Source organism: Nycticebus coucang, chromosome 5 (assembly GCF_027406575.1).
Source record: "Nycticebus coucang isolate mNycCou1 chromosome 5, mNycCou1.pri, whole genome shotgun sequence".
NCBI lineage: Eukaryota > Metazoa > Chordata > Mammalia > Primates > Lorisidae > Nycticebus > Nycticebus coucang.
Window position 1 is genome coordinate 91,212,401 of NC_069784.1, and position 25,537 is coordinate 91,237,937.

At 35.8% G+C, this 25,537-nt stretch overlaps 1 protein-coding gene across 1 annotated transcript in view; it reads right to left on the reverse strand.

Annotated features, from left to right (window-relative positions):
• Nucleotides 1–227: 227 nt before the first annotated feature.
• HDAC2 (histone deacetylase 2) overlaps nt 228–25,537 on the reverse strand; it is a 41,539-nt gene continuing 16,229 nt past the window's right edge. Inside the window, exons 3-14 of the mRNA XM_053591088.1 lie at nt 25,387–25,504; nt 23,939–24,013; nt 23,458–23,596; nt 20,293–20,434; nt 16,505–16,597; nt 16,313–16,421; nt 6,502–6,642; nt 5,866–5,974; nt 5,072–5,202; nt 3,983–4,138; nt 1,296–1,353; nt 228–603 (exon numbers count right to left, since the gene is read on the reverse strand). Coding sequence (XP_053447063.1) covers nt 573–603; nt 1,296–1,353; nt 3,983–4,138; nt 5,072–5,202; nt 5,866–5,974; nt 6,502–6,642; nt 16,313–16,421; nt 16,505–16,597; nt 20,293–20,434; nt 23,458–23,596; nt 23,939–24,013; nt 25,387–25,504 — 1,302 coding nt within the window. The 3' untranslated portion in view covers nt 228–572. The remainder of the gene's footprint in view (nt 604–1,295; nt 1,354–3,982; nt 4,139–5,071; nt 5,203–5,865; nt 5,975–6,501; nt 6,643–16,312; nt 16,422–16,504; nt 16,598–20,292; nt 20,435–23,457; nt 23,597–23,938; nt 24,014–25,386; nt 25,505–25,537) is intronic.

Below are 25,537 nucleotides of genomic sequence, written 5' to 3' on the forward strand. Positions count from 1 at the left end.
ATTCACCAACAAACTGTCCAAGCTATAAAAGGGCAAGACAGTAGAATTTCTATTGTAAAAAGAAATAATAATTATTTCAAATACTATTTCCAAAGACACAGTAAATAGGTATTTTTCAAACTGTAGTCATTATCTTTTACCTCTAGTGTATTCTAATTCTACAGAAGTGGTCATGTCATTAGCCTCTGGAACAAGATTTTATATTGTAACAAACAGACAAAAGACAATCCAAGTACAATTTTTTAATAAAGATAATTACAAAAGATGGAAAAATCAGCTCAGAAAGGCCAATTACTTCTTTAACAGATCAGTTTTTTGACATAATAACTCACATCAATTTTAAATACTATCACAGAAAGCATGGTGGAGAAAAGAAATTTTGCTTCATAATTAGAAAAACTCACAATAAAACTTGCCAAGAAAAACAAAAAACGAAAAAAGCCATTTGAAAATAAATACAGTCCATGCCAAAGTAGTATAAAATGAAGCCAGAAGTCTTCAAAAAGAAAACATTTTTCTCCCAATATTTTCTTTTTTTAATGACTTTTCTGAAGTTGGTGAGACTTTCAAATTCAAGGGTTGCTGAGCTGCTCTGATTTGGCTCTATTAAAAGAGACAATGTGAAATATTAAAAATGGCACAATCTTGGTTTAAATGCACTAACCTGTTCTATTCTACTGATAAGATCTTGTGGGCTCATGACAAGAAACATGCTAGCTGACAATGCCTAAGTGTTTCTGGAGTAATGCATGCCTTTCTCTTTTAAAAGTTACCCTGCAAAGGCTGGCACAAAATTACACACGACCAAACATTTATATGCTTTCTGAAAATAAAATCTTCAATTAAGTCTTTACTTAACAATTGTGTTAGGTTAGCCCAATGTTTCTTAAGTTATCTCACAACGCTAAAAAAATCATGTACACAGAAATCAGAGTACCATGTAAGCCAGGAATGCACATATAAAAATTAATAGCAAATGTCTCAGATAAATATGTACAAAATGCAAATTGCTTTACTTAGTCAAAATAATGACCAATATAATCTTCATAGGTTTTTAAAGTAAGCTACTTCCATAACAGATAAGGAGTCAAATAGATGACATATAAACCCACAGTTAAGATGGCATGTGTTGTGTTACACATGAATACAGACTGAAATTCAGGGCATCTGACACAACTTACTGACATTCTTAGGTTCAGTCCAGTATTCTTAAAGTATATAATACACACATGTACCCTCCAAATAGATGGTTACTACTTTTATAGTATATAAAAAATACTGGATAAGGATTTTACCCTTTGGTATCTGTTTTTTCACCACTATTGTCCTTGGATTTATCTTCTTCTTTAACATCTAAAAACAAAGATTAGAAATAAATTAAAACCTTCTCTGAAATATATACATTTTGTTTCAAAATACAGCTATAACATGCAATCTTACTATTCATAAACTCAGTAACTAAATAAATTTTGTGTTAGTTACTGTTCCCGGCCCTTTTTGAACTTTTGGTTTTATGGGTTTTACTGAAAGAGGTGTTGTGAAGAAGTTCAGAGTACATGGGCATAGCACTGTGGGAGGATGAGAAAGGCTACCATGAAAAAAATGGCATTTAAAAGTATTCCAAAGAGTGAACAGATTTGGGTGGGGTAAAAGAAAATATCTTAAGAAGAGAAAAACTAAAAAAAAGGACTTTGAAGCAAGAAAGCATAGGCAGGATGAAAGGCAGAACTAAATGTGGCCAGAAGCGTGAGAATGGGCAAAAGTTAGCTACTATGAGAAGCCCCGGCACACACAGAGGCTAAGTCCTGCTGCTCATACCTTTAGTTTTTAATCCACACTAAAATGAATATGGAATGTTCACAATTTTAGAAAAACAATAACACTAACACTTTAAACTCAAGATAGTAAAAAAAAAGTTATACCAAACGTGCTACAATTTTTCTTTCTTTTTTTTTTTTTTTTTGTAGAGACGGAGTCTCACTTTATAGCCCTCAGTAGAGTGCCGTGGCATCACACAGCTCACAGCAACCTCCAACTCCTGGGCTTCAGCGATTCTCTTGCCTCAGCCTCCCGAGTAGCTGGGATTACAGGCGCCTGCCACAACGCCCGGCTATTTTTTGGCTGCAGTTCAGCCGGGGCAGAGTTTGAACCCACTACCCTTGGTATATGGGGCCGGCGCCTTACTGACTGAGCCACAGGCGCCACCCTACAATTTTTCTTTAAATAAGCAAACCAAAGTTGTGAGACAATAATGTAATAAGTGTATCAATACCTTATTGAAATATCAATATAGTTAGGTATTACATACATAGACATTTCAGGGAACTGGTCTGATCTATAATACAAACATACATGTTGACAATGTGGCTTTTATAACATGTTTCAACTTTCAGCTTAATTTTAAGCTACATAACCTTAAAGTTCTAAAACAAGATGTGGGAGAGGAGGAAGAGAAAAGTAATGGCCCCAACTCCAGGTTTTTACCTATACATTTAAAAAAAAGTTTTCCATACGGGCAGTGCCTGTGGCTCAAATGAGTAGGACACTGGCCCCGTATGCTGGAGGTGGCTGGTTCAAACCCAGCCCCAGCCAAAAACTGCAAAAAAAAAAAAAAGTTCTCTATAGTAGTATTTCTTTTTTTCTGTCAGCTAAGGGATTTTAATACGTCCAACTCCCTATCAGAAGAGCCCCATCAGCAAAGTCTTTTTTCAAAAAGCATAGAAAAGATAAAGATTTTAAAAATGAGAAGAAACGACAAGCAGATACACTGACACTGAAAGAAAAGGAAAAAAAGTAGAAAAATCTGATAGCTAATGTTAAGTTCTCCTTATATTAGTCATAGCTGGAATTTGATTGATCAGAACCATCACTGGCAAGTTAAAAGTATAAATGGTAGAGAACTGTAGCCTATTGAGGAGCAAATCCATGCACAAAAGAACAGAGCTAGCAGTGTCAGACATGCTATGGGTAACGAAAAGAGTCAGTGTACTATTCACATTAACTTCAATTTGATAGACAGTGTAAAAGGATGTTGGACCAGTATCTCTAAATCAGTTTTTTCACGAGCTAAAATATCAAAAACTAACGGGGCAACTAAAATTTGTGCTCTCTTCACTACCTGCATTAGGAAATGGACCAGGTACTAAAAAGACAAATATTTAAGATATCGTGTTCCCATTGCAATCAGTGTAACTGGCTTATTGTACCCTCAATGAATCCCCAACAATAAAAAAAAAAAAAAAAAGATATCGTGTTCCCAAGCCATCAGCAGCTCAATCCAACAGGAAGCATAAAACCCTGTATGATATGTTTAGTAACATGACAGAAGCATGAGTTAAGTATTCTGGGAACTCAGATAAAAAACTAAAGATTCAGGTAGCAAATTCGATTGCCTAAAGCTGACATGGCATTTTTAAGTTAAGTCATCAAAAAGTAGTATCTCTTTCCTAGCCCAAATCCAAATCCTGTCCTATCTTTCCTCAGTTTTAATGTTTTCTTCAATTTCTGAACAAAGTGACCTTTGTCAAAATGGTCAAACTGGTCTAAGGATAGTGTTTTACTCTCATTAAATAAACTTTAGGTAGTTAAAAATTACCTTAGAATTTCAGCTCTGTTCACAGACTATAAATAGATTTATAATCTGTCCTCTTTCTCACCGGATCTATAGCATAGTGCAATGTTTATTATTTTAAGAATATGTCACCAAGAAAAGGTAATAGTTTTCCTATATTAGTAAAGCAAATGGGAGTAATAACATGTAGAAAGCTTTATATAAAAAATATTTAAGAGTTAAACATCACTGGCTTATTGTACCCTCAATGAATCCCCAACAAAACAAAACAAAAAAAAGAGTTAAACATCACATAAATAAAAAAGTCATCCATGCAATTTATGCAATTAACTTCAAGATCATGATAACTGCGATATAGTTCAATTTTTAAAATTTAATAATCAAAACACAGTCACTAAAAATAAACTTGACCTGCTTTTTTGTCCTCTGTTTCCTTCTTATCTTCTTCAATTCTAGCTTTCTTTGCTCCTTTCTTATGATCAGCCACATTTCTACGACCTCCTTCTCCTTCATCCTCAGAATCTGAAAATTCTTCATCACAAGCTATCCGCTTGTCTGATGCTCGAACTGATATAAAAGATTTTAATAAATTTTGACAGAAATTGTAAGGTTTATAAAATCATTACAGCAGATTTATACAAATGCACTAACCAGCTGTCACATTTAAAAGTACAGGAGAACAGAGGCTTGATGACTGAATTAAATAAATATTGAATGAAAGGTTTTACTTAATATTGAAAACTTGGATTTGATAAAGGAAAATAGTTCAAAGAGACAAAAACATTTGGGGAAGCTCACTTTGTTTTTTATTATTTATTTGAGACAGTCTCACTTTGTCACCCTTGGTAAAGTGCTGTGACATCATAGCTCATAGCAACCTCAAACTCTTGGGCTCAAGTGTTTCTCTTGCCTCATCTTCCCAAGTAGCTGAGACTATAGGTACCTGCCATAAAGCTAGACTATTTTTAGAAATGGGGTCTCACTCTTGCTCGGGCTGATCTCGAACCCGTGAGCTCAGGCAATCTACCCACCTTGGCCTCTCAGAGTGCTAAGATTACAGGCGTGAGCTACTGTGCCCGGCCTCATTTTGTTTTTTAAATACCATTGATACCAAATATGCTAGAGTGTGCATACCATTATGCCATATGGCTGATAATCATATTAAGCATAGTAAAGCTGTAAAAACGAACAAAAGGTGTACTTTAGATAAATGGGATGTTTTCCATTTATCTCCAGATGTACTTAAGTGGTTAATTTCTAGAAATTTCCCACCATATATGTATAGTCACATAAACTGAAACTGCCAACATCTAAATCAGGCTTTAAGACATTAGGAAGCTAAATCTATGTAACATTAAAAATGGAAAATGCCAATAATAATAGTATACTTAGGCATAATGAGCCATGATCAAGTTCTTGGGCTACTAACACCTTCAATTTAAACTGTCATTTTAATAAACCAGAAAAATGTAAGGGAATACAAATCTAGTAGTATCTTACTAGAAATTCTCTTGTCTGGATCTTCTCCATCTTCATCTCCACTGTCTTCATGAACAGCATCTTCTGGAATAGCTTGCATTTGGACACCAGGTGCATGAGGCAACATGCGCAAATTTTCAAATAAACGCTGTCTAAATTACACATGCAAAGTTTATCAGACAAAATTCAATTTTTTTGCAGTTCTTCTTACAAGCAAACAAATCCCAACTTTGATCTAGCTTTACCTATAAACTGAAATAGCATTTATTGATCATTGATACTTCACATGTATTTCCTCATTTAATACTGAAAATTCATGAAGTAGAACTATTTTATCCCCATTTCAATGGTAAAGAAACAAAAGCATAAAGGCAAATAAATTTGTCAAATGTAACACAGCTACTGGGTAACAGAAGACACAAACCCATCCCTACAATGGGTACTACAATGTCTCTCTAAAAACACTGTGGAGATAAAGCTATAACACCATGTTTCAGACAATGAAAGTAAACTTTAATATAAAGCTCTTAAACTTAATACTGTTCCTTGTAATTTAAAACATACATTGCTGTAAAGCTCGTATATTTTCTATTAACATCAGAAATTTAAAAAGCCAATAACTTAAATGAATCAGAAAGGACATGATCAACTATGTTTCTTGGAAGTGAAATAATGAACCAAAATACAGTCATTCTCAAAACTTTTATAGTGATCCACATATAAAGTTAGAAAGACCCATTAGACCTGGCCCTCTAAAGCTTCCTAAAGCTATGTCATGATGAAATGTTTACTAAAGAAACTGAGTAATTTCTTACTTTATCTTTTCCATATATTCTGGAGTGTTCTGGTTTGTCATGTTTGAAGGACTAATATGCAGTTTGAAGTCCGGTCCAAAATACTCAAAGTAATCATTATATGGCAACTCTAGTAAAAATAAAGTTACATATTAAAAGCTCAATTTTAACAAATCCATACACAGGATCCAGATTTAGGTAGTGAAATATTTGCAAAGAGAATGTTTAAAGGTGAACCAGATTTAAATGTTCTACTTATATAGTTTTAGAGATTGATCATTCATACATACATTTTTATATATGGATGGTCCCTGATTTTCAATGGTCTGATATAAAATTTTTTTACCTACAATGGTATGAAACTGTCATAACTTGAATGTAATGTACAATATTTAATAAATTATAAGATATTCAATACTTCATTATAAAATAGGCTCAGTATGAGATTATTTTCTCCAACTCTAGGCTAGTTTAAAAGTTCTGAGCTTGTTTACGATGAGCTAGGCTTAGCAACAATGTGTGGCAGGGTAGCTGTATTAAATTCATTTTCGATCCACAGTATCTTCAATATGATAGGCTTATCAGGATGTAGTCCCATCGTAAGTTGAAGATTATTTGTATTGACAGCTCATACAATAACAAAGTAAGAACACTTACCATTAGGAATCTCACAATCAAGGGCAACAGCTGTCTCATATGTCCAACATCGAGCAACATTACGAATTGTGTAGCCACCTCCTCCAAGCATCAGTAATGGTAAGTTAAAAGTTTTTACAACTTCAACACATTTAGCATGACCTAAGATAAGGAAGATTTTGGTAAACCAAAAATCTGTATATTGTAAAAGTTTGAAAAATAAATTAAAACTCCTTAATAGTTTTTACACAATGATATACATAACATAGTAAGACACAAAGGCTATTTTGTCAAGTGTTCCAGATGGGAAAGTCGTAAATGCAACAACATTAACAGTTATATGTACACACACACATACAAACATTTCTATAATAGAAGATGTTCATGTGATGTTACATGATAAAAGTAAAAATATCAGGGCACAACGAAACAGTATGCACAATCTAAACAGATTTCTGTTACTATTTTTTTTCCCTGTGGACATGTGCAAAAGTAATTATGGAAGGCTATATTACTGTGAATTATCTTTACGTAATATCACTATGGATAATTTTCTTTACTTATTTATGACTTAAAAAGTAATATGTATTAACATTTTTAAAACTTCAACAAACTTCTTTAGGTAGAAATTTGAATACAAAAGTAAACCTAACAAAATCAAGTATGTCCTCTGGATAAATGTCATAGTTAGATAATCATTTATAAGTTATCAGTAATTTCATGAAATATTATCATTCAGGCACATAACTCAATCTTTAGAGAAAGAAAAAATAATCCTTCAATTATAAAATATATTTATGCATATTGAAGAATATTTGGAAAAAAGCAAAAAGGTACGAAGAAAAAACGAAACACACCAAAGCCCATTATCCAAAAAAAGTTATCCTACATTGCCTTCCAATTCTCAGCTAATTTTACAAAGTTTAACTATCTGCTTTCTTCATGTAATTGTATACTATGGGCATTTTCAATAAGTATTCTTCAACAGTAACATTAAATGATTCATAAACCAATTTTTATTATTACTACTAGGAAAACATAGGCTTCTTGTAACAGAAAATTTTAAAGACAAAATAAACATATAAAAAGTTAACTTACAGACTTCTAAGTAAAGACAGTTGGCTAAACTAAAACATTGACTTTTCCTTCATCTCAAAACTTGACAAAAATGACTGTGAAGGCATTTCTTTCTTTCTTTTTTTTGAGACAGAGTCCCACCCTATCCCCTGAGCAGAGTGCAATGGTGTTGTAGCTCACTGCAACCTCAGACTCAGGCTGCGGGCACCCCGCTGCCTCAGCCTACGGAAGCCGCTAGGATTACAGGCGCACACCGGGCTGGGTTTTTTCATTTTTTTAGGAGTCGGGGTCTCACTCTCGCTCAGACGAGTCTCGAACTCCTGAGCTCAAGCAATTCTTCCTCCTCAGCCTCCCACAGTGCTGGGATTACAGGCGTGAGCCACCGCCCCGGCTGTAAAGGCGTTTCTTAAAAGCTAAAATCCATTAAAAAGAATGGGAGAAAACAACAGCAAGAACATAAAATAAAGGTAGAAAGTAGATAAAAAGTACTTCAGCAAATCTGAAAACCTGAACTGAAGCTGACAGTGGAGAAACTGAGAATCAGGTTTAAGACCTGGAACTGCAAATATCCTTCTGCGGCAACTGAAATTCTATCAGAGTTGAAATACACGGTAGATTTATATCCTAAGAGTAAAATGCTACAGTTTATGATTATGAAAACTATTAAGTATAAAAACATCAAGGACTTTCAAAAGGTTAAACAGGAAAACTAACAGTTAATATATATTTTAACAGTGCATTAGGTAGATAATATTAGGAAGTTCATGTATGTTTTGAAGCAGCAGTTATTTTAAGTTCAACAACTGCCCTGCCAAAAAAAGAAGCAACTGGAGGGAGGCAAGAAGGTCGACTGAAGCCAGCTTTCGGCAGAGGCTCCCATCCAGAGGGAGAAATAATGGCCAGAAATAACAATAACAATAAAGAGGAAGATCAGGAGCTGAGCTGAGAGAGGATGGATAGGTTCGCATCACGGCTGCTGCGACAAGCTGGATTCCAAGGAAACAAATTTCAGGTACAAAACCCATCCCAAAGAGGACAGGAATCCTTCACCCTGCCCCCCAGCCCCCAGGAGAACCCCTTGAAGCAAGTAGAGAACAGAGGACCGTTCACCAAAGGAGATAGAACGACTCCATGAAGAGATACCGCTGTCAGGCAGTGTCTTGCCTGGGACAAAAGTTGATCTAAAATTCTTCCTAACTTCCTAAACTCCCAATCAACCCCTCCCCCCCGCCCTTCCTGGCAGTCTGGAAGAATACCCCCTACAAAACCGAAGCTTTTAGTAGATTTTTGTTAGGGCTGGGCACCTCATGAGTTGTGGGACAGTTGCACTGCAACTATAATAGAGGCGGGGAGTCACAAGGGGAGAGAGACTTGCCCCTCGTTGGAAAGAGCAAAGCTCAGGGTCCCAGGGCCTACCGGGTCCCCTCGGAAGCCCGGAAGCCCTGCTGGGCTCCTGGGACTGGCAGCCATGGCCGCAACTCCCACCCAGCTCCTGAAACCTGAGTAGCCCACGGCCAGAGACTCCGCCCTTTGGCTCCCCATCTGGCTCCTGCCACCTGTGGCCCAAGGCTCGCACCCAGCAAGGCCTGCCTAGCTCCTGTGACCTGAGGCCACCGAGGCTAGAGACTCCGCCCTCTGGCTTCCCAATTGGCTCCTGCAGCCAGAGTCTGGTGGTCAGTGGCTCTGCCCTCCAGCTCCCCACCTGCTCCTGCCACCCGCACACACCAGTACCCCAGACCATCAGCACCACCCAGAGAGCAGCAGCACTGCCCGACAGTGGTGGCAGCTCCACAGTCCCTCCCATTGTGGTCAAATTGAGCTGCCAGTGGCCCCCAGGTGCCTAGATGCTGAAGACATGTTGAACTCTGCCACCTGATCGGTGTTTCTGTCCACCAGGACAACTGGTTTGGAACGCTTGACCTGGGCCAATCACCCAGAGACCCACCAAGGTTGTGTTGTTGTGGGAGTGTGGGATTCTCCCCTTCTAGCTGTCCCCTGTTGGAGGGGCGGGGTGTCTTAGTTGCTTACATATCTCCACAGCTGAGATTTCAGCCCAAAGCTGCTGATTCACTAGGATTGGACAGAGACTAGCTGAGTACTGGTCAGCCCCATCTAGTCCCACCACACCAAGCAGGTGCCCAGGATTTCAGGCAGTAGTTCTGAATGGGACTTTTGTAAAGCTCTACGGGAAAAGCCTCAATCACCACTCCCAGTTCTTTGGTAAAGGGCTGGTTAATTACAACTCCAGGAGTCCTCAATTCAATTTCATCTTGCCAGCTTCTCTATAGCCAAACAATGAAAAATAATCATGGGGTGGAATCAGTGGAAAAACTCTGGCAACATGCATAATCAGAGTAGATCAACTCCCCCAAGGAATGACAAAGGAGACACAACAGAGATTCCATTCATAAACAAATGGCTGAGATATCAGAAATTGAATTCAGAATTCAGAATGGAGGTAAAGATGGAATGAGAACTTCATGGGGCAATTCAAAAGTTGTCTCAAGAATTCAATGAATTCAAAGACAAAAATCACTATTTTGACACATTAAGGCAAGGACTTGCAGCCCCCCCAAAGACCTGAGAAATACAGAATCCCCCAGTAACAGAATGGAGAGGCAGAAGAAAAGATCTCTGACATTGAAGACAAAGCTTTCGAATGCTCCCAAATGCTCAAAGAGGAAAAGAAGTGGAGGGCAAAAATGAATCATTCCCTGAGAGAATTATAGGACCACTCCAAAAGAACAAACATTCACCTCATAGGAATCTCTGAAGGAGAAGAGGATGGTCCGAAAGGCACAGATACTCTACTCCAAGATAATTGAGGAGAACTTCCTAAGCATGGGAAGAGATACTGAAATTCAGATAGCAGACAGTTTCAGAACCCCAGCATGACTCAATCCAAATAAGGCATACCCTAGACACACTGCAAGTAACTTCTCTAAAGTTAATATGGAGGAGAAAATCCTGCAAGCAGCCAGATGTAAGAAAATCATAACCTACAAGGGGAAGAATATTAGAATGACTGCAGATCTTTCTCAAGATCTGAAACTTCTCAAGCCAGAAGAGATGGTCATCAAACTTCAATCTCCTAAAACAAAACAACTTTCAGCCCAGGATCCTGTATCCAACTAAACTGAGCTTCATTTATGATGGAGAAGTTAAATACTTTAATGACACACCCACATTGAAGAGATTTGCCACAACCAAACCAGCTCTTCAGGATTTCCTCAGAACCATCCTCCAAAATGACCAGCACAATGTCCTACCACCTAAACTCACTCTGAAATTCTTGACCAAAACCCAATTTCCACAGTGGTGAAAAGACTGAAAATGTCCGCTGGCCTTTTGAAAAACCTGACACCCAAAATACTACCAGGCTTATTAATACTCTCAATTAATGTGAATGGCTTAAACTGTCCACTTAAGAGGAATAGGTTGGCTGACTGGATACAAAAACTCAGGCCAGATACCTGCTGCTTACAAGAATCTTATCTTACCTTAAAGGATAAATATAGACTCAGAGTGAAGAGATAGGCATCTGTAATCCAGGCGAACGGAAATCAGAAAAAATCAGGGGTGGCTATTTTATTCGCAGATACACTAGGCTTTAAACCAACAGAAGTAAGGAAAGACAAGGATGGTCACTTTATATTTGTTAAGGGAAACAATTGTTGAGTGTTTGTTGACATCGATGAGATGTCAATTATTAACATTTATGTGCCCAACCAGAATGCTCCTCAATTTATAAGGAAGACCCTAACAGACATGAGCAATTTAATATCTTCCAGCACCATAATAGTTGGAGATTTTAACACTCATTTGGCAGTATTGGATAGATCCTCCAATAAGAAACTAAGCAAAGAAATTTTGGACTTAAACTTCACCATACAACAATTAAATTTAACAGACATCTACAGAACATTCCATCCTAACAAAACTGAAGCACATGCTTCTCATCAGCACCATGAACATCCTCCAAAATTGATCACATCTTAGGTCACAAGTCTAACCTCAGCAAATTTAAAAGAATAGAAATTAAAAAAAAAAAAAAAATAGCCGGGCGTTGTGGCAGGCGCCTGTAGTCCCAGCTACTCAGGAGGCTGAGGCAGAAGAATTGCCTAAGCCCAGGAGTTGGAGGTTGCTGTGAGCTGTGTGATGCCACGACACTCTACCGAGGGCAATAAAGTGAAACTCTGTCTCTACAAAAAAAAAAAAAAAAAAAAAAGAATAGAAATTATTCCTTGTTTTTCTCAGATCATCAGGCAATAAAAGTTGATCTCACCAATAACAGTTATCTGCATACTCATACAAAGACATGGAAACAAAACAACCTTATACTGAATGATAGCTGGGTCATAGATGAGATTAAGAAGGAAACTGCCAAATTTCTAGAAAAAACAATTATGAAGACACTAATTATCAGAACTTGTGGAATACTGCAAAGGCAGTCCTAAGAGGGAAATTTATAGCGTTAACAAGCCTTCCTCAAGACTACGGAAAGAGAGTAAGTCAGTAATTTAATGGGACATCTTAAGCAACTGGAAAAGGAAGAACATTCCAACTCGAAATCCAGCAGAAAAAAGAAATAACTAAAATTAGAGCAGAATTAAATGAAATAAAAAAAAATTTATTCAAAAGATAAATGAATCAAAAAGTTGGTTTTTTGAAAAATTCAATAAAATTGATAAACCTTTGGCCAACCTAATCAAAAATAGAAAATTAAAATCCCTAATATCATCAACCAGAAATGACAAAGGTGAAATAACAACAGACACCTCAGAAATTCAAAGAATCCCTAATGAATACTACAAAAAACTTTATTCTCAGAAATATGAAAATCTGAAAGAAATTTACCAATACTTGGAAGCATGCCAACCTCCTAGACTTAATCAGAAAGGATTGGAAATGCTGAACAGGCCTATATCAAGTACTGAAATAGAATCAACTATACGAAATCTCCCCAGAAAGAATAGTCCGTGACCAGATGGCTTTACATCAGAATTCTAGCAAGCTTTTAAATAGGAACTAGTACCTGTATTACTTAACCTTTTCCAAAACACTGAAAAAGAAGGAATGCTTCCCAACACATTCTAATGAAGCAAATATCACCCTGATCCCCATCCCTGGAAAAGACCCAACAAGAAAAGAAAACTATAGACCAATATCTTTAATGAAAATAGATGCAAAAATATTCAGTAAGGTCCTACCAAACAGAATCCAGCAACATATCAAATGAATTATACACCATGACCAAGTGGGTTTTATCTCAGGGTCTCCAGGTTGGTTCAATATACATAAATCTATACATATAATACATCATGTAAACAAACTAAAAAACAAAGACCACATGATTCTCTCAATAGATGCAGAAAAAGCTTTTGACAATATCCAGCATCTTTTCATGATCAGAACACTTAAGAAAATAGGTATAGAAGGGACTTTTCTTAAACTGATAGAGGCCATCTACAGCAAACCCACAGCCAATATCATATTAAATGGTATAAAACTGAAAACACTTCCACTCAGCTCAGGAACCAGGCAAGGTCGCCCGTTGTCTGCACTGCTTTTTAACAATGTAATGGAAGTCTTAGCCATCGCAATCAGGCAAGAGAAGGTGATTAAGGGTGTACAAATATGGTCCCAGGAGATCAAACTTTCACTCTTCACAGATGATACAATTTTATACCCAGAAAACCCCAAGGACTCAACCATAAAACTCTTAGAAGTGATCAAGGAATACACTAGCATCTCAGGATACAAAATCAACACTCACAAGTCAGTAGCTTTTATATATACCAATAGTCAAGCTGAAAAAAGTCTATTCCCTTTACAAATATGACAAAGAAGATGAAATATTTGTAAATTTACCTAACAAAAGATGTGAAAGATCTCTATAAAGAGAATTATGAAACTGTGAGAAAGGAAATAGCTGAAGATGTTAACAAATGGAAAAACATACCATGCTCACGGCTAGGAAGAATCAACATTATTAAAATGTCCATATTACCCAAAGCAACTTACAAATTTAATGCAATCCCTATCAAAGCACCATGGCCATACTTCAAAGATCTGGACAAAATAGTACTTCGTTTTATGTGGAACCAGAAAAAGCCTCAAATAGCCAAGACATTCACTGGATAAAAGATTTAAACTTAAGACATGAAACTATAAAGATTCTTGGAGAGACTGCAGGAGAAACACTTGAAGAAATTGGCCTTGGAGAACACTTTATGAGGAGGACACCCTGGGAAAATGAAGCTACACCAAAAATACATTACTGGGATCTGATGGAACTAAAAAGCTTCTGTACAGCCAAGAACACAGTAAGTAAAGGAAGCAGACAGCCCTCAGAATGGGAGAGGATATTTGCAGGTTATGCTTCTAACAAAGGTTTGATAACCAGAATCCACAGAGAACTCAATTAATAAGAACTCATTAATAAGAAAAGAATAAGTAATTCCACTTCATTGTGAGCAAGGGACTTGAACAGAAGCTTCCCTGAAGATGATAGGCACATGGCCTACAGACACATGAAAAAATGCTCATCATCTTTAATCATCAGAGAAATGCAAATCAAAACCACTTTGAGATATCATCTAACTCCCGTAAGACTGGCTCACATAACAAAATTGCAACACTACAGATGTTGGTGTGGATGTGGAGAAAAGGGAACACTTCTGCACTGCTGGTGAGAATGCAAGTTAATATGTCCCTTTTGGAAAGAAGTATGGAGAACACTCAGGATCTAAAAGTAGACCTGCCGTTTGTTCCTGCAATTCCCCTACTAGTTGTATATCCAAAAGGCCAAAAATCACTTTATAACAAAGATATTTGCACCAGATTGTTCATTGCAGTTCAATTTGTAATAGCCAAGTCATGGAAGAAGCCCAAGTGCCCATCGACCCAAAATAAATTGTGGTATATGTATACCATGGAATATTATGCAGACTTAAAAAAAGATGGAGACTTTACCTTTTACGTTTACATGGATGGAGCTGGAACATACCGTACTTAGTAAAGTATCTCAAGAATGGAACAAAAAATATTCAATGTACTTAGTACTATTATGAAACCAATTTACAATCACTCACACTTTCATATGAAGAACAGAGCACAAAGATGGCCCAAGAAGGAGGGAGAAGTGGGGGATGGGAGGGGAGGAGGAAGGTCAGATCAAGGGAGGGTGAATGGTGGGATCACACATATGGTACATATCGGATCTATTAGTACAGAGTATAAATGTCTTAACACAATAATTAAGTAAACGACATGAGGTATATATTAACCAGTGTGATGTAAGTGTTCCTAATTCTATAGGAAATCAGCACCTTGTACCCCATAAATGCATTAATGTATACATGATGTATGTGTTTATGATTTAATAAAAAAAAAAAAAAAAGAGAAAAGCAGCAATTAATTTCATGACTTAACTTAGTATGTGTACACAGCAGAATAAGAGGTCATACCACAATTCTAATGCTGGCTGGTAAAGGAGCAATCAGAGCATTAAATAAAGAAATTTTTAATGTCAGAATTTAGTTATTCAATTTCACTTAGGCCAGCAGGTATTCTAGAAAAAGTTCTATTGAAGAATTCATCACATCTTGAAAAAATTCGAAGTGGAATGTCAACTTACTCCCTAAAAGTTCACATGAGCAAAAACTCTAAAATCATACACAATATCCATGATAAATCATTTCTGAGCCACATATAAATTTTAAGAACTTATTAAATAAAATTTCAGGTTTATTCTTATACTATAAATTCATTCCACAATGGTAATATTTCTTCGGCCTAGACTTCAACCACATACTGATTTCAACACTTGACCAAAATGAAGTACTGCATTTGGTGCAGCACTCTAATCTCCCATACACCTTTTCTCAGAAAGCTACTTGAGAATGTGCTCCACCAAAATGTAAGAAAAACTAAGAGGAAGACAGACAACCCAGTAACTGAGGATCTAACACAATAGAGAAGCAAAGACCAGCTCCATGTCTTGCCAAGTCTATAGAGTATATTCAGTCCAAACAGGAACAGGTCAGAAGGCTGTTTTCTGATTGACTACTTGATGTATCTGAATATATGAAGTTACTGATACATTAACTTAAGAATGAGCAAAGAGAAAACTAAATGAAAGAGCAAAGAGATTAGTTTAAGAATGAGCAAAGAGAAAACTAAATCAATGAAAAACCAAAAACTGCATGAAAACATGTCATGTAGGAAAGAAAAACTGGATAAGCTGAAAATTATTTAAAGATGCTGCTGCTGTGAACACTGACTATTACAACCGAAGTTCTGATGTAAAAATGGAGCTGTGAGAAGGGTACAAGTATACTGGGGACAAAGTAGTAAGGAGAGCTAAACCTTCTTCTTCCATAAAGAAAAATCAATATTAAGTCTAAATCAAAAATCCAATTAGGTATAATACCAAAGGATGCATGTGTTAAGAGACAGGTAAACGTAAAAACCAACCAACCAAACAAACAAAAAAAACGAAAATAGTTGCCAGCAAGCCTTACAAAACTATTCAAGTACATAAAGGCACACACACAGATTGGACAAAATGAAACAAGATTTACTCTAGTCACAAACACACACATATAACAGATAAAATTCTATGGAAAATTTGAAGCAGAGTTCAGTTTGTTAAAACAGCAGGCAAGAAACAACAATGAGAACTTTTATGGGAAGTCCTTATGGAAAAGAAAATCTATTTTTTTCCAGGAATACCATTTTTTAAACTGCTTACCTTTGACTGTTAGATTGAAACAACCAAGTCTATCACCAGATAATGAGTCTGCACCACACTGTAATACCACAGCACTAGGTTGATACATCTCCATCACTTTTGAAATAATCTACACACAAAAATAACAAATGTTAATTAATCTTTAAAAACATTTTAAAATTCCATTTCAATTTTGACAATAATGATACTTACAGGCTTAAATATTTGCCCATATGACTCATCATCTATACCATCTCTCATTGGAAAATTGACAGCATAGTATTTGCCTTTTCCAGCACCAATATCCTAAAATAGTTAAATAAATCTTAGAATATATTTTGTAACAAAAAGTTTGACATTTAGTTTAAAAGAGTAAAAGACCAGGTGTTACAAATCCAATTTTGAATTCATCTGAGAAGTTGAGAGAGGAACGATGTAAATTGAGAAAGGAAATAACAAAGAATAAGTACACATTCCAATTATTTATACAATGCTGGTAAAGCCTATAAATGAACCATTTCTAATTAATCTATAATAATAATTTTGGGGAAAAAAGAAATTAACACAGTTAAAGGTAACATGAAATTATACCATTACATTCAACCAGGTAATTCATCTTAAACAGATACATTAATACAAAATGAGGAGGAAACTTTATGAGCAAAGCTGTGGCAAATACAGACTCTATGCCAAAAAATGCTGCTGGACCATTCTATCTGTAATGTAGAATCCTTCCTGTGGTTCCTAACCTGGTATGAGTTGACTTACAAATGAAAGAAAAGGCCCAGACTTTCTTGAAGTTTTAACAGCTATAGACCGAACCATTCGATTTGTTCTTAATTGGACTTGAAATAAATTTTGTTTCCTCGGCCTGGATGAGCACCATTCCAGGCATTAATATGATCAATAGATCAAAGGTTCAAGCTATACACACTCTTAAAGCATATGTACTTATATATATATACACATTTAATATTTTTCATGAGTGTATATATTTCTATGTCTGTGTATATAAAAAGATAATATAACAAAGACATTTCCACACAATAGCATTTTAACTGTAACACCAAAAAGACTGGAGGTATACTTAAAGTATGCTTCAAATATATGAATCTCTGATGTGCATGCAAATTCTTTCCAGATCTCTCATGGAATGATCTTAGCTCCAATATATTTTTACAAAAGCATAGTCTATCCTCAATATTAAGAGTCAAGGCTCAGTGCCTATAGCACAGTGGTTACAGCACCAGCCACATACAGAGGCTGGTGGGTTTTAATCCAGACTGGGCCAGCTAAACAACAATGACAATTGCAACAAAAAATAGCCGGGCGTTATGGTAGGCGCCTGTAGTCCCAGATACTTGGGAGGCTGGGACAAGAGAATTGCTTAAATCCAGGAGTATGAGGTTGCTGTGAACTGTGATGCCACAGCACTCTATCGAGGGCGACATAGTGAGACACTATCTCAAATAAATAAATAAACAAATAAATAAATAAATAAAATTAAGAGTTAAATGGGTGGTGCCTGTAGCTCAATGGGTAGGACGCTGGCCATGTACACTAAGGCTGGTGGGTTTGAACCTTGCCTGAGCCAGCTAAAACAACAATGACAACTGCAACAAAAAAATAGCCAGGTGTTGTGGCAGGCACGTGTAGTCACAGCTACTTGGGAGGCTGAGGCAAGAGAATCGCTTAAGCCCAAGAAAGTTTGAGGTTGCTGTGACACCAGGGTACTGTACCTAGGGCGACAGCTTGAGACTCTGTCTCAAACAAACAAACAAACAAAAAAAAATGTTAAGCGTTAAATGAAACAACTTCCAATGAAGAAAAAGTAAAATTATACACCTCTCATTATTTTTCTTAAAGAAGTCTACATTTTTATTAATATTTATTAACTAAACACAAACTATACTAGTGTGGATAAACTAAAAGTACTATGAATTCTTATACTCTTGCACAGCTGAACCACAGTTGGTATATATTCTGATCCTAAAATTTCATAACATGGAAAGTTAAGTCAGAACCTCTCAGCCCAGCTGCCACTAGCTGGCAACTCAGAGCTGCTGCCCTTTGTTAGAACAATCTTTACCTTTACCTCTTCCATTTCTTATTCCACAACTATTTTTATCACCCTTCTGTTTCTTTTTTTCCACCTAGACTACTCGAATTAAAACAAGCAGAATTTTAATGATGACCTAAGCTCAGGGTAACCTTTTCTGCTTTAAAATCAATTAGGGGGAAAAGGAATGTTTATTAAGTTAAGATACACATGAGTTTCATAGAATGTCCAAATACAGCTGTATATAAAATGTAATGACTTAGTTTTCTCACAAAATTATGGAGATACATTTAAAATATCAAATGTTTGCCAGTTAGTTCCTTCAATTTTTTCCTTTCCTCACTTGGTCTTAACCCTATAGACCAGTGGTTCTCAAAGAATGGTCTTTATACTGAGCAGAATCAGCATTTCCTGGGAACTTGCTAGAAATACATCCTCCAGCCCCAGAATGCTGAAAGCCATTCTCAAATCCTTCTAAAACATGCACTCAATATTTTCCAAAAACTTCAAACTATAAGAATTATAATAATTGTGAAGAGACAATAGTGACATCCATCTACTGTCAGAAAATAAGAAGCTTTTCTAGTAAGGAGAAATCAGTAAGAAACAAAATAAAAACAATTTTTTTTTTTTTTTACATTGAAAAGGCTTCCATTTGCCACTTCTGAGATTTAGATTATAATGAAAAGATATTATCTTATTCTTTAAGGTTAAAGCGATCAAGATTTTTGCTTGATTTCTGCTAGGATATAAAGGTTGTAGACAGATATTCTACTGGTTCAGAGCAGTGGTTCTCAAACTTTCTGCTCTTAGATTTTTTTTTTTTTGGCCAGGGCTGGGTTTGAACCAGCGACCTTCGGTATATGGGACCAGCGCTCTACCCCTTTGAGCCACAGGCGCCGCCCCTCAAACTTTAATGGGCAGAATCACTCAAGAGTTTGTGGGTTCCCAGGAGATGCCGATTCTGTTCAGTATAGAGACCATTCTTTGAGAAACACTGGTCTATAAGATAAGACCAAGTGAGGAGAGGGAGAAGTTGAAGGAACTAACTGGCAATGAAATGAAATTCCTGAAAGAGTAACACACTATATGACCAAAAAAAGAAAAGTCCCACATTTGAAGAATATAAGGCCACTCTTTAACAACATACCACAGATATGAAAACTACCTTAATAAAATAGTTTAGAATTAAAAATTGAATGCCTGCTAAGCGAAATCTCCCATATAATCTAGGCTAAACTAAAAATAGCTATTTAAATTTCTGAATAAATTTCAACATGGATCCAGTTAAAGGTTCTAAAACACTCTAGTGAAGCAAAAACCTTCATTGGGCTTGCAGAAACAGAATTTGACCAGTGGATTTCATGTTCATAAAAGAGCACCAAATAGAAAACTATGACAGAAATATTGTAATGGAAATAAATGCGCCTAAGTTAGGTAGGCAGGGCTAAAGCTGTGGTATTCGGTATCTCCTTAAATAGTACATACTACAAGTTTCAGAAACCTAAAAAAAAATTAAAATCAGACCTAACTAAAAATCAAGACCAATGACAAACGAGGGCAGAAGAGGGATCTAAAAGACCTAGTTTATTTATTCTACCAATTTTTACAATTAATAGCAATGAAGGCTACCTACCATCAGGTAGTTCTGAGGGTTCATCCTTAACATCAAGAAAAGGGCTTGATGCTTTGTGGATGTTCAAAAATATTTATTCAACCAAAGAAAACTAAGCAAAAAAAAAAAAAAAGTCCTTTTAAGTTCTCATTAAATTTTTGCTTATACCAGCAAAGGTAAATTGTAACAGATGTTACGGCATGTAAAGTGATTCATTCGACATACAAGCTTCAAATTAATGACTCAGGAAAAATTTTAGTTCAAATACAGGATTACTAACCACCTACGTTAATCTCAAAATATTTACCCAGACGGATTTAGTCTTACCCTCAAGTCTCCCGTGCCAGGAAAGTATTCCCCATATTTATGGAATGATACAGTCATTACACGATCTGTTGTATAAAAAGCTTCTTCAACACCATCACCATGATGGATATCTATATCAATATATAAGACTCTCTGATGATACCTGAAAACAAAGCCATAAGTTGTTTTTTTTTTTTTTTTTAAAGGTTCTAAGATGAGAAGAACCACCAGGATTCAGGAAACTACTTTTGAGCTCTTGTATTTCAGAATGTTTAATCCTCTTTTTACTTTACTTCCAGCCTAGGAGTCCATTCAAATATCTGAAGTCACATTTTGATTTTTTAAATCTTGAACCTTACATCTTATAAATCTTCCCTATTGTCCACTGTAGGTAAAAAAAACGTGTTTGCTCTCTTTATGAAATGTCATTTTCTATATAATTAAAAAACATAGCATACACTTGAGTGCATGAACATGCCTATAATCCCAGCATGTTGGGGGCCTGAGACAGGAGACTGCCTAAGGCCAGGAATTGAAGACTAGCCTGGGCAAGATAGCAAGACTCCCCCACCTCTGAAAATGTAAAAAAAAAAAAAAAAATAGCCAGGCATGGTGGTGCATGATTGTTGTCCCAGCCAGTGGGAGGATCGCTTGGGCCCAAGAGGTTGAGATTACAGTGAGTGATAATCAGGCCACTGCACTCCAACCTGAGTGACAAAGCAAGACCCTAAAGTAACGTAAAAGACATTTCTGTGTATTAACAACTGAAGATTTCACCATACTCAAGATTGCTACTTTAATTAAAACCTCTGTCTGGTAATCTTTAATATTATAAAGTAAGAATTGGCAAACTATAGCCTATAGACAAAATGCCTCATTTTTTACAGCCGAGTTAAATATAGTTGTTACATTTTTTAATGGTTGAAAAATAAAATTAAGTCATAAGTATTTTCTGATACATGCCAATTATATAAAATTAAAATTTCAGTGTCCATAAAAAATTTTTTTTATTGAAACCTAAGTCATTTGTGTACTTATATCTATGGCTTCTTTTAAACCGCAGAATTGAAAAGTTGAGAGTAGTGAATGTAGTACTCTCATCACCTCAAACTAGTGCTTGGAACACTACAAATCAGTGACAGTTATAACTCAAATGCATGTTAGGAGCCACATGGATCATTACACTGTGGCATTTTATAACCAGTGCATATCCATGTCAAAACAAGAAAAGGGAAAAGCAACTTCAAGTAACTTCCTTTTAAGGTACAATAAAATGAGGATTATTTTGTTACTGAATTACATGGCATTGTGTTTATTTTGCAATGATACAGTATCTGTATAAAATAATACAATGTAAGTTGACACTGCCAGACTAAGCACTCATTCTCAACACATGAAAAAGCAGTATTTAGAATACTTAAAAGAATGTACTGGCGCCTGTGGCTCAGTGAGTAGGGCGCCGGCCCCATATGCCTAGGGTGGCAGGTTCAAACCCAGCCCCGGCCAAACTGCAACAAAAAAGAAATAGCCGGGCGTTGTGGCGGGCGCCTGTAGTCCCAGCTGCTCGGGAGGATGAGGCAAGAGAATCACGTAAGCCCAAGAGTTAGAGGTTGCTGTGAGCCGTGTGACGCCATAGCACTCTACCCGAGGGCGGTACAGTGAGACTCTGTCTCTACAAAAAAAAAAAAAAAAAAGTACCTTATCATAGCAGAATTTTCTTGCAAAATTTAAAAAACAGAAATGAAGCTATAATCGAAGTTTCTGAGTGGCTCTCGTGCCAGACAGGCAAGGAAAGCTGTTTAATAAGTCAATTAAATAAGCCATGCTTGATTGCACCATCAGATAAAAATACGCCCAGGGAAATTAAACTTATTTAAGACAATCAGCTTGGTGGCAAGGACTTGCTCAAAGAGTTGAAAACAATGGAAACAACATCAACAGTCAATTAAAAAACAGGGCAAATGATTTCAAAATGGCATTCTTTGGATCCTGATGCACAAACAAAATACTACACTGACACTGTTCAGTTACTGTTTATTTAAAAAGTCAATGCTGGCCAGGTGCAGTGGCTCACGCCTATAATCCTAGCAATCTAGGAGGCCAAGGAGGGTGGATAGCTTGAGCTCACAAGTTCAAGATCCTAAGCAAAAAGGGAGGCCTTGTCTCTACTAAATAGAAAAACTGAGGCAAGAGGATCTCTTGAGCCCGAGAGTTGGAAGTTGCTGTAAGCTATGACACCACAGCACTCTACCCAAGTCGACAGCCTGAGATTGTCTCAAAACAAACAAACAAAAAAAACCCCACACAAACACATAGCTGAGCACTGTGCAGGCACTTGTAGTCCTAGCTACTTGGGAGGCTGAGGCAAGAGAATCGCTTAAGCCCAAGAGTTTGAGGTTGCTATGAGCTGTGACACCACCGCACTCTACCAAGGACAACACAGGAAACTTTGTCTCAAAAAAAATAAAAATAAAAAAAGGGTCAATTGCAAGTTTTAAGTGACTGAAAAATTAGCCTCTATGGACAGTATGCATGGAATAAGGACAAAATTATTTTCAAAGGTAAGCAAACACTAATTCAGTACAGTCTAAGGTGGAATCTGCTAAGATTTTACCACAAATGTGTAAAATAATCTAACTTTGTAAATCTCTAAATTCATAAATACCTTATCTCTATTGATCTCTCTCAAATTGCTGCCAAGGATAACTAAAAATAACTCCTTCAGCAACTTAGAGATCATTTTATATTCTTGGGTAGAGAACAAAGCCCTATTCAGATGTATATGGTAGGTAGTTAGCTACTAACTCAATAGGTAAAAAAATTTCCTTTAACATAGACTTCAAATTTTTGCCTTCAAATTAACTTAACAAAATGTTAGAACATAAACTTCCAAGGTCATCGAATTTTTCATTAATTGAAACTAATTCAAATCTAAATTGCCATACCACTCCTAATATTTTTAAAAAGGGTATTTAATGGGAGTTTTAGATACTTATATATTTCTCACTGTTAATAATGAAAAGATTGTATAAATTACCTGGATTTCTTCACTGGTTCATAATGAATTAATAGAAGATTTACCATCAATATTTCAACCTACCATTTACTTGGTATTGAAAAAGATTTTTATAGTGTTTTAATGAAAACATTTTATCATAGGCAAAGTATCAACATAAATTAACTTACTTTAGTAATTCAAGAATGGCAAGCACAATATCATTAACGTAACAGAACCCTGATGCTTCTGATTTTTTAGCATGATGTAATCCTCCAGCCCAATTAACAGCCATATCAGTTTGTTGTCGGTTTAACTTCACGGCCCCAGCTGAGTAGAAACGAGATATTATCAATTTTTTAAATATAAAATAAAAAATTACAATAAATAGACAAAAGCCCTATAAGTAAAAGTATGCTATGTATAAGCAAAAGCTTAAAATTATAAGAAGTAAAGATTGTTGCTTAGGGCATTAATAAGTTTATCCTTAAATATCCAGTGGTTATAACCTCAGACATGGGGGCTTTAAAGTAAATTTTACTTTACTAGAAACATGCTGATTGTTTTTCTTATCAAAATCCACCATTAAAACTTCTGCTTTAAACAAATACCCCAAATGATATATATAGCAAGCTTAGATCAACGTTTAAGTCTGTTTAAATCAGGACTTACCAACTGAGCCACCGGTTGAAAGCTGACAAAACTCAAAGAGTCCATCAAACACTGGACAATCCTCTCCAACATTAACTGTGGAAGATGGATTTCATTAATTTCAACCCATTCTGCAAACTAATGAAAGCTTTTTCTTACAAAAACTATTTCCTACAAATATTTTGATCCAATCATAAAACATACTTCTCAGTAGTAATCTAAAGTCTGTAATTTTAAAATAAATTTATTATTTTTCCCAAGATAATTCAAGTATCTGTGAAACACCACTGCCAAATCTCATCTGGGTTATTTGTGCAATATCCGTTTTATAACAAGGAATCAATAGGTGTCAAAGTATGAAATTATTTGTTTTTTATTAAAATATGGGCTTAAACTTCTTGGCCATTTCTCCTTAAATATATAACAATAATTTAACCAAAATTCTAAAACATAAATAACTTCAATTGCTTTAGGACATTAACATTCCTTAAATACATACAACATCCATAACTTTGAAATGTTATTTTAGTGGGTACTAAAAAGATGTAACAGCTGGTTGCCTATACCTATGGTTAATCTTGATCTTGAAAGATGGTAAAAACTAACTAGGTTCATGGGAGCCAAGACACAGAAGAGGCTACACATTTAGCTCCTCAGTACTGACAGAATGAAGGAAATATGACAGATGTGTATTAGCCATTCTGAGTCTCTCCCTATGTCCCAAATTATAACGTGTTCAAGAATTGGGTCACTGTTTTATATATCTTTGTACATCCTTAAGTTAAAAATACTATAAAGAATAAATTTTATGTTCTTATTGTTTAGATATGATCTTAATCTTAAGTAGGTTTCAAATCAGTCTTGTTAATTTATTTGCCCAAGGGCTATCCATGCCTGTTTTTAACCTAAGCCCAATCCCCATTGGAAAAAAAAAAATGAAAATAATACCCATTCAAGTTATAGTATAGCATCTTAACTAATTAAATGAGATAATCTATGGTAGAAATGTGTATGAGGTTATAAATGTGTGAGATGCCTAGCAACTATACTTAATTTATTATGACCACTAACGCCCATCAATAAAAACGCTGATGAGACTCTAGTATCAAGCTTTAAAAAACTATTCAATCATTTTAGGATGATTTTTACATTCTACCTTTCAGCCAATTTGTTACCAATCTCTAAAAGATACAAGGGAATAAGATCTCTCTACCAATATCCATTACCTCAAAGTTATCACAGAACAAAGAATAGAGCAACATCTAAACAGCAGTTTCACAGATCAGTAAATTTCAGATAGGTCTGTTTTTCCTTAAGTAGCATTGGTATTGTTATAGTGACTTTTCGAATCAGTAATTATAACATTTTGACCAATAGAAAAAATACTAAGGTTTGGATAATTATAAACTTCTAAAAAATAACTTATTTATACTTATCCATACTACAATGCATTTTGCAAAGAAACGTACATCTCTGCATCTGCTTACTATACTCAGACATGTTATCTGGTCTTATTGACCGTAGAAATTTGATATACTCATCACTGTGGTATTTTGTCATTTCTTCGGCAGTGGCTTTATGGGGCCTCTGTGAAGAAAAATGTCAGAATTGTAGAATTAC